The following is a 10,642-nucleotide window of genomic DNA, read 5'->3' as shown; positions in this document are numbered from 1 at the left end:
ATAGAACCACTTCAATATTCTCAAAGATGAATATTTGAAATCATTTTATAAATGAAATAAAGCGGGGAATAGAGCAATAGTATAGAAGGTAATGTGCTTGCCCTGTAAGCATCCAAACCAGGTTGGAGCACCGAGCACAGCCAGATGTTCACTCACTTTCTCAAAAAAAGAATGAAAATAAAGACCCTCTTGTAGCTTTCTACAATGTGTTTTATTGAATTCACAGTTCATTGATCTCAGTCTGTACAGTAAGCTGTGGACTTAGATATGTGACCGTATAGGATATTATTTTCTTTTGTTTCACACCACAAAACCCTCACACCCTTTTCCCTGGTCACACCTGGTGTTGCTCAGGATTCACTCCTGGCTCAGAACTCAGAAATCACTCCTGATCCTGTGTAGATTATGTGAAGGCAAGTGTCTTACCCAGAGGGCTATCTCTCCACCCCCCATCACTTAACATTTGCAGTGGGATTTTTCTGTCCTGAGCACTTTGTGTCAGAGATGGTGTGAGAGTTATTCAAGTCTCTGACCACAGTGGTTTGTGGAGAAGATTTCCTCATCTTTACAAACGTGAAATTCAGAAAGGGGCCTCTGTGATTTTTTATCAGCAACAAAGGACAGATCACTGGATAGCAGGAAGAGACAAAAACAGTGATGTTTTCTAACCCTTGAACCGCAGGACTGAATGTTACATAAATGGTAAGGCAGCAGTTGATCCAGTAAAAAAAGACAAAGCAGCTGACTTGGGCCAGGATGGTGTGGGTGGCCTTGATCTCAAGAGAGGACTGTGGGCAGAGACTGTGCCTAAGGATGTGCTGGACATTCTTGCGATGGTTTAAGAGGAACTTTACTATGTGCATGCTGGTCCAGATCATGAGAAGCACACACAGCAAATCTCTAAAAACCATTCCTCCATGAAATACAGATGGTCCCAGAGTCTCTGAGCCATGTGCCATACGTGCCATGCAATATTTTAGGTTATGAACGTCTTCAATTCCAGAAATATTGAATGGAGCCTCCACTAACAAGATGACCCGGATATAGATCAGCATGTTGAGTGCCCAGAAAAAGAGGAAGGCAGAAGAAATACATGTGCAGATGTTTGATTTGAACCACGCCCACTGAGCGTGGTTATTGGTGATCACGATGGCTTGGAACACACTGAGGAAAGATGTGGTACAGAGGGAAAGACCCCGGCCCACTCTGTACAAGAACAAAACTGCTTGACAACCAGTGTCATTCAGAAAGTTTCTTATTCCAAAGAAAAATATTAATTCCGGAATCCCAGCAAATAAAACTGTCATCATGTTGGCTAGCGTTAAGTGGGTAAATATCCAATCTATTGGCTTCTTTCTTTGCAGAAAGGTGTTGACATATAGCATGAGCAACAATGAATTTCCAATGAAACCTATCATGAACTGGAAGAAAAATAATACTCCCCAAACTGTTTCTTGCAGAACTATTGTGTCCATTGCTTTCTTGTTTGTTCGATAAAGAGCTGCAGAGAAAATAAATAGCAGATTTGTTGGTGAACTTGAGAGAAATGTCATGACATGCCAGCATCAATGTGACTAACATATTCTTGTTCAGTAGAATGTGCAAAAGTATCACTGTATCACTGTCATCCTGTTGCTCATCAATTTGCTCGAGCAGGCACCAGCAACTTCTCTATTGTGAGACTTGTTTTTACTATTTTTGGCATAATAGAAATTGCCACAGGTACCTTGCCAGGCTCCGCCGTGCAGGCAAGATACTCTCAGTAGCTTGCCTGACTGTCTGAGAGGGGCAGAAGAATCAAAACTGGGTCGGCTGCGTGTAAGTCAAACGCCCTACCTGCTGTGCTATAACTCCAGCCCAACGTGCAAAAGTAATGTCATTTTTCAAAAGATGAAGACTTAGTGCAAAAGTAATATTTAGAGTGTTATTGGCATAACTGAGGAGCAATTATTGCTTTCATGTTTTTTGTTTTTGATTTTAGGGTAACAACCAACGAAGCTTATCAGTTAGTCCTATCTCGGACCCAAAAAGCAAAAAAAAAAAAAAAGAAAATAAACAAGATTGATAAACCACTACAAGACTCACAAAAAGAGAGAGAGAGAGAGAGAACCCTAACAAACCGAATCAGAAATGAAAAGGGGGACATTACAACAGAAACCAAAGAAATCCTAAAGATCATCAGAGATTATTTTGAAAATCTGTATACCATAAAACAAGAGAAACTAGAAGAAATGAATCAATTCCTGGATTCCTATAATCTCCCAAAGCTGAACCAAGAAGATTTGGAGTATCTGAATAGTCTTACTACCAAAGAAACCAAACTGTAATCAAAATTATTCCCCAAAACAAAAGCCCAGGCCCTGATGAAGTCATTAGTGAATTCTTCCAAACATTTAAAGAGGACCTATTGCCAGTTATTTTCAAGCTTTTCCAGGAAATTTAAGAAACAGAAACACTCCCAAACAATTTCTATGAGGCACATTTCACCCTAATACCAAAAGCAAACAGAGACACCACAAAAAAAGAAAATTACTTTCCAATATCTCTGATGAATACGGATGCGAAGATCCTCAACAAAATATTAGCAAATAGAATCCAACAACTCATCAAAAGGTTATACACCATGATCAAGTGGGATTCATGCTGGGGATACAAGGATGGTTTAATATTCGAAAGTCAATCAACAAAATCCATCATATCAATGAAAGAAAAGATAAAAACATATGGTCATATCAATAGATGCAGAGAAAGCATTTGACAAGATCCAGACCATTTCTGATGAAAAATATCACCAAAATGGGTATTGAAGGAACTTTCCTCAATATGGTGAAAGCTATCTACCACAAGTCCATGGCAAGCATTATCCTCATTAGGGAAAAACTGAGAGTCTTCCCTCTAAGACCAGGAACAAGACAAGGATGCCCACTGTCACCACTTCTTTTCAATATAGTACTGGAAGCACTTGCAATAGTGGTTAGTCGAGAAAAAGGTATTAAGGGCATCCAGATAGGAAAGGAAACAATCAAGTTCTCACTATTTGCAAATGATATGATACTATATAGAGAGAACCCAAAAGCCTCTATCAATAAGCTCCTAGAAACAATAGACTTATAAGGCAAAGTCACAGGCTTTTAAATCAATACCGAAAAGTCCATGGCTTTTCTATCTAAACACAAATAATGAGAGAGAAGAACGTGACATGATAAAAGGAATCTCATTAGCAGGCATGCCTCAGAAAATCAAATACCTCAGAATCAGCTTAACAAAGGAGGTAAAGGATCTCTACAAAGACATACAAAACACTACTTCAAAAAAGAAGAAGGACACGAGGAAATGGAAAAACATCCCCTGCTCATGGATTGAGAGAACTAATGTTGTTGAAATGGCAATACTCCTCAAAGCAATATACAGATTCAATGTGATTCCTATAAAGATATCCATAGAATTCTTCAAAGAAATGGATCAAACACTCCTGAAATTCATATGGAACAACACTGTCACTGTTATCCCATTGCTCATTGATTTGTTCGAGGAGGCACCAGTAATGTCTCTCATTGTGAGAATTATTGTTACTGTTTTTTGGCATATCGAATACGCCACGGGTAGCTTTCCAGACTCTGCCATGCGGGTGCGACACTCTCGGTAGCTTGCCGGGCTCTCCGAGAGGGACAGAGGAATTGAACACGGGTTGGCCGCATGAAAGGCGAATGCCCTACCGCTGTGCTATCGCTCCAGCCCATGGAACAACAAACCCCCACAAATAGCTAAAGAAATACTTGGGGGAAAAAAGATGGGAGGCATCACTTTCCCCAAATGCAAACTCTACGGTAATAATTAAAACAGCATGGTATTGGAACAAAGGCAGAGCTGCAGACCAAAGGAAGAGGGTGGAATATCCTTACACACACACTCAAACATATGATCATCTAATTTTGGATAAGGGAGCAAGAAATATGAAGTGGAGTAAGGAAAGCCTTTTTAATAAAGGTGCTGGCAAAACTGGACAGCTTCATGACAAAAAATGGGTTCAGTTCTCTACCTAATACCATGCACAAAAATCAGATCAAAATGGATTAAAGACCTCAACATTAGACCAGGATCCCTAAGGTACACTGAAGACAAGATCGGCAAAACACTCCACAACATTGAAGCTAAAGGTATCTTCAAAGATGAAACACCACTGACCAAGCAAGTGGAAACAGAGATAAACAAATGGAACTATCTTCAACTAAGAAGCTTCTATACCTCTAAAGAAACAGTGACCAGAATACAAAGACAGTCTACAGAATGGGAAAGGATAATCACCCAATAACCATCTGATAAGGGGTTAATATCAAAGATATACAAGGCCCTTTTTGAACTCTACAAGAAATAAACATCCAACCCATCAGAAAATGGAGCGATGAAATAAATATAACTTTCTCAAAGAAGAAATTTGAATGGCCAAAAGGTACATGAAAAAAATGCTCCTCATCACTAATCATCAGGGAGATTCAGATTAAAACAACAATGAGATATCACCTCACACCTCAGAGATTGGCCCACATCCAAAAGAATAAAGGCAACCGGTGTTGGTGTGGATGTGGGGAGAAGGGGACTCTCCTTCACTGCTGGTGGTAATGCTGACTGTTTAAGTCTTTTTGGAAAACAATATGGACATTTCTCAAAAAACTAGAAATTGAGCTCTCATTGGACCCAGCAATACTACTTATGGGAACATATCCAGAAGATGAAAAAAACAGTAGAAATGACATCTGCACTTGTATCTTTATTGCAGCACTATTTACAATAGCCTGAATCTGGAAAAAAACCGAGTGCCCGAGAACAGATGACTGGTTACAGAAACTCTGGTACAAATACACAGTGGAATACTATGCAGCTGTTAGAAAGGATGAAGTCATGAAATTTGCATATAAGTGGATTGAAATGGAGAGTATCATGTTAAGTGAAACGAGTCAGAAAGAGAGGGACAGACATAGGACTGCACTGATTTGTGGAATATCAAGTAACAGAATGGGAGACTAACACTCAAGGTAGTAGAGATAAGGGCCAGGAGGATTGCTCCACTGCTTGGAATCTGGCCTCACATGCTGGGGAAAAGGCAGCTGAGACAGAGAAGGGACCACCAAGCAAAGGATGCTTGGAGGCCTCGATCGGGATGAGAGATGTGTGCTGAAAGTAGACTATAGACCAAACATGATGGCCACGTATTACCTGAATTGCAAACCATAAAGCCCAAAAGGAGAGAGAGAGAGAGAGAGAGAGAGAGAGAGAGAGAGAGAGAGAGAGAGTAAAAGAGAATGTGCCTTCCACAGAAGCAGGGGGGATGGGGTGGGGGTGGTGGGAGGGATACTGATAACATTGGTGGTTGAGTATGGGCTCTGGTGGAGAGATGGGTTCTCGATCATTGAAAGTATATAAGTCGGTAATTCTATCTCACGGTGTTTCATTAAAAAATAAAAAAAACAAAAGAAAGAAAAAAGTTCATCATTAAAAATTAGAATAAAATCATTTTATTTTCTCTGGGAGATGGAATTTTTCAACTAGATAGAAGTAAAAGTTGCACATCATTTTCAAGTAGGGAAACTCTAGAGTGAAGTACAGTAAAAGGATTAATTTGAAGAAGAAATTGTTTCAATCAATTTACTTAATTCAGTACCAAAATCTGTGTGTAATAATTAACAATTTTTTCAAAATAGCATAGGAAAAGGCCGGAGCAATAGCACAGTGGGGAGGACACTTGCCTTGCACACAACTCTCCTGGGTTTGATCCCTGGTACCGCATATCCTCTCAGCCCCAGCAGGAGTGATCCCTGAGCACAGAGCCACGAGTAAGCCTTGAGCACAGCCATGTGTGGCCTAAAAGCAAACCCATAAAGTAGCATAAGGGAAATAGCAGAAACATTTAGGGAATCTACAAAAAAAGTGAAAGTTTCATAACTTTAGAAAACATTAACATAATTGACTTCACATTTGGCAAAATATGTCAGATTGCTGTATCACAAATGAGACAGGCAGCTCTCTCCTTGAAAAGTCTCATTCCTGGGGCTAGATTTAGAATCTAGTGGGTAGGGAATTTACCTTGAATGAAGCTGACCCTTTTGTTCCTGGCATTTTATGAGGTCCCCCGGCACCACCAGGAGTAATTCCTGAATGCAGAGCCAAGAGTAGCCCCTCAACATTGTCGGGTGTGACCAAAAAAGCTAAACCAACCAAGCGAAGAATCAAAAATCTTGTGTGGGTCTGGAGTGATAGCATAGCGGGGAGGGCACTTGCCTGGCACACAGCTGATAGGGTTTGATCCTGGCATCCCTTAGCATCCCCTGAACCCCACCTGGAGTGATTCCTGATTTCAAAGCCAGAAGTAAGCCCTGAACACCACAGGTGTCGCCCAAAACAAAAACAAAACAATTTTGTACTATAAAATAATATGAATATAAGAGAAAATGTATTGATTCAAGGTAATTATAACAAAATATAAAAATTTCCAAACTCATTATTTTATGTCACAAGTATAAATATCAACAATCACAGCTCACTTAATTCCATACTATCTTCAATAATATTATAAAGAAATAAAGAAGTTTAATGTTGATAATGATAAATTGTTAGATTTATTCATTCAATAAAGAAATTCAATGAATTATCTACATTGGTTAATATTGAAATTTCAAACAAAAATATTATGACAGCACAATCCGTAAAATAGTTACAAAGTTAGAGGATTAACAGCATTAAATAAACTATAAAATAATACCAATTGGTGCAAAAAATTGTTGGTCAAACATTTTTCAACTCGTAGAAACATTTCTTTGAGTGACAGAAAAAGACATTTGAATGCATAAAATATTTATGAACCAGAACATCTGGTATTGTGATAGAAAAATTCTTACCAAAATGAAAAACTCTACAATGTATAAAACAATTCCCTAAACAACCCTAAAATCATTGAATTAAGCTGAACTAGATAAGATAGTTCAAATTTTGTTTTGTTTACTTTTTGGACCACACTCAGCAGTACTCAGGGCTTAGTCCTAACTCTGTACTCAGTGGGCTGGTGGGCTCAGGGACCCTATGGGCTGTCGGGGATCAAACCTGCATCAGCTACATGCACGGCAGGAGCCTTCCCCGTACCACTGTGGCTGCTGCCCCCAATAATTCTAATATTTTGGTTATTAGATCATAGAATACAAGAAAAATACATGAAAAAAAGGCATTTGAGAGAAAAGTTAAAATTCAATGAGAAATACATGAAGAGGCGGGTAAAAGAGTCAATCAACTCCCAAATATTAGCGGCATTGCATTAATGGTCTGTCTGTTTAACCGAAGAACATTGCTCTATAGTAAAATATAAAAAGGTTGTAGGGAAGATAGAAAAGCAGGTACAAATATACAGCACTTCAAATACATCTGAGATACATCTGCTCCTGGGCATAATTACTTGGTCCTAATTACTTGACTCAGGGTTCAGTTGCTGTAGTTCTTAACACCCCAAAACGGAGGTCCTGCCGTACCTGGCAGTAAAATCAAACATTCTAGAAAGTATAAATGCATGGTCTTGCTGCAAGCTGTTACAACCTAAGAGACAGGACCCCTATAGGGAAGGACAAGCTGAACTGGCCTGAGGACTTAGTCTGGGATTTACGGTAAAAGCCTTGCTTGCTCTCAGAGCCCAGAAAACTAAGTGTTGGGATCTTTGTCTCTTACTGTGTTTATCCAAACAACTGCAAGTATTGATAACTTATACAACTAGAGGGAAAGAAAAAAGCAATGTGGATGCCCCTGGAAGATAGAGTGTCTTCTTGAGTTGATCTCCACAAAAGAATTTCCTCTGCCAAATGTTTATCTCTATAAATGACCAATCACACCTATGTCCTTAACCTCACCCCCCCTTCAGATGTTCTATAAGTACGCTAGCAACTCTGCATTAAAGGGGCCATTTTCACCATCAGACTGTGGTTCCCCAACTCCCCATCTCTCTGTCTCTCTGTTGGTGAGCCCTAGGGAGGTGGGGAGGTGGGGAGGCGGCCCTGGGCCACCTAATGCACACATGCATCACAGCAGCAGCAACTGCATTTCACTTTGGGAACTCACACACTTGGTGATGCTCAGGTTACTCCTGGCTCTGCATTCAGAAAATACTCCTGGCAGTACTTGGGGGAACCTATGGAATGTTGGGGATGTTGGAATCCAGGTCAGCTGCGTGCAAGGCAAACTCCCTACCCCTGCACTATCTCTCCAGCTCCAGGAAAAGGAAATTTTTCTAAAGAAAAATCCCTGTCTCTTCCTTCAAGCAGGAGCAGAGACAGGAGGTACTTACTGAGTCTGAGGCTGGCAAAGTTGACCGGACCCTCTGCTAGGCTGCGGGTGAATGCCTGTGTGTTAATCCAGGGCTATAAAAACAACAGTGACTTGGTCCCCAGACACCCTGTCACATGGAGCTCAGCAAACTTTCTGATGTGCCCATGGACTCACAAATTACTGTCTGAGCCGCAAATGGATCAATTTAGAAAAGTTTTTAATGCAAGTCCCCCTCAGGTGTTCACTTCAGAAACTTTCCCATGACATCAGCCCAAGTCTGTGGAGTCCTGCAGGAGCAGAGCAGAAAACAAACTTGGGAATAATTGGCTACTCACAGAGAAATCCAAAGGTCTCTGAGCTGATCAAATAGCTCTGACAACTTTTGGAGAGTAATTGCTTTTCTCTAAGGCTTCTCTCAATTTAGGATTTATTGTGGAACAACCAAGTCTGAACTGACATAGGAAAAGAAAAATTATAAATGATAATTCCTTTTTTAAATTAAAAAAAAAGTTTTAATGAATCACTTTGAGATACAGTTATAGACTTACAAAGCTTTTGTGTTTGAATTTCAGTCATACAATGATCGAGTACCCATCCCTTCACCAGTGCCCATTCTCCAGCACCAATGTTCTCAGTACCCCTCCGGCTACCCCCACCCTATCCCCCTGACCCCTGCCTCTATAGCAAACACATTCCCATTTTCTCTCTTTCTCCTTTTGGGTGCTATGGTTTGCAATACAGGTGGTAAGTGGCCATCATGTTTGGTGTATAGTCTACTTTCAGCACGCATAAATGATAAATCTTAAGGATAAAAACTATCAACCTGCACACGGTGTTTGCCTTGCACACGGCCAACCTGGGTTCAATTCCTCCATCCCTCTCAGAGATCCCAGTAAGCTACAGAGAGTATTCGCCCACATGGCAGAGCCTGAAAAGCTCTCTGTGGCGTATGCGATATGCCAAACACAGTAACAAGCCTCACAATGGAGACATTACTGGTGCCCGCTCGAGCAAATTGATGAACAATGGGATGACAGTGATACAGTGATACATCGATTTTTGGCTAGTTTGGGGTCACACCTGATGATGCTCAGGGGTTTCTTCTGGCTCTACACTCAGGAATGGCAGAGCTCAGAGGACCAAATGGGATGCCGTGGATTGAACCTGCATTAGTCTCTTGCAAGGTGTGAACACCCTACCCGCTCTACTGTCGCTCATTCTCCCATTGCTAAGGATCCAAAGAAACCTCCTTTGAAAATGAAAACACTTTAATCTCTGTCTTCTATCTTTGGCAACTTAGTGCAATGGACAAATGATTCTATTTTATAGTGAATGAAGCAGTGAAATGCATGTAGAATAAAGCTTGAGACAATTGCTGGTTTCATACTTTTCTTACAAAATTTTCTATCAGCCTTATCTGTATAGTATTTTGTGGCAAATTTCATGTCTAATACTGTATTAGACATGAAATATGTTATATTCCACAAATGAGTGCAATCATTCTGTGTCTGAGGGTATAGCTGACTCTTTCCTGTTTATTCATTCTCTAAACAGTTTTTTGTTTGTTTGCTTGCTTTGTTTTGTTTTATTTTTGGGTCACACCTGGTTGTGCTCAGGGCTTACCCCTGGCTCTGCACTCATGGATCACTCCTGGCAGGCTTGGGGGACCATAGAGGATGCTGGTGTTTGAACCCAGGTTGGCCACACACACGGCAAGTGCCCTTCCAACTGTACTATCGCTTCTGCCCTCTTTACATATTTGGATCTGGAGATACTTAATCATTTGACAAAAGATTTGTGAACGTTTTTTAATGTGCAACTGTCAGAAGTAATTGAAAATTCATAGGCTAAATATTATTGATGATCTGTCAGTGTTATTAATTTACCATCTAGGGCTGGAGAGATATAGTACAGTGGATAGGGCACTTGCTTTGCATGCCCTGGACCCAGATCCTGGCATCCTATATGGTCCCACAAGTATCGCCAAAGTAACTCCTGAGTGCGGAGCCAGTAGTAATATCACTACTGAGTGTGGTCCCTCCAAAAAAATTTGACTAAGCATATGTGTACAAAAGAGATAAGTAAAACCCTTTAGTTCACATTTTAAGTGAAAAGGCGCTATATTTTGTAGCATTTTAGAAACTAAGTGCACTGTCAAATGGTTTGTTATCTAGTAACAGAATGTTTATTTTATTTTTATTATTTATTTACTTATTTATTTATTTATTTTGCTTTTTGGGTCACACCTGCCCATGTACAGGAGTTACTACTGGCTCTGCATTCAGGAATTACTCCAGGCAGTGCTCAGGTGACCATATGGGATGCTCAGATTCAAACCCGG

The 10,642-nt window shown here is 40.3% G+C and overlaps 1 protein-coding gene across 1 annotated transcript; it reads right to left on the bottom strand.

Annotated features, from left to right (window-relative positions):
- Nucleotides 1-452: 452 nt before the first annotated feature.
- On the bottom strand, nt 453-1,385 carry LOC129401837 (vomeronasal type-1 receptor 4-like). The gene has a single exon (XM_055124742.1). The coding sequence runs from the start codon at nt 1,383-1,385 to the stop codon at nt 453-455; it is 933 nt and encodes a 310-aa protein (XP_054980717.1).
- Nucleotides 1,386-10,642: the final 9,257 nt, after the last annotated feature.

The sequence above is a fragment of the Sorex araneus genome, chromosome 2 (genome assembly GCF_027595985.1).
Source record: "Sorex araneus isolate mSorAra2 chromosome 2, mSorAra2.pri, whole genome shotgun sequence".
In the NCBI taxonomy this organism is placed as follows: Eukaryota; Metazoa; Chordata; class Mammalia; order Eulipotyphla; family Soricidae; genus Sorex; species Sorex araneus.
The sequence above is the reverse complement of the archived record's forward strand: the minus strand, read 5'-3'. Positions and strand labels throughout refer to the sequence as shown.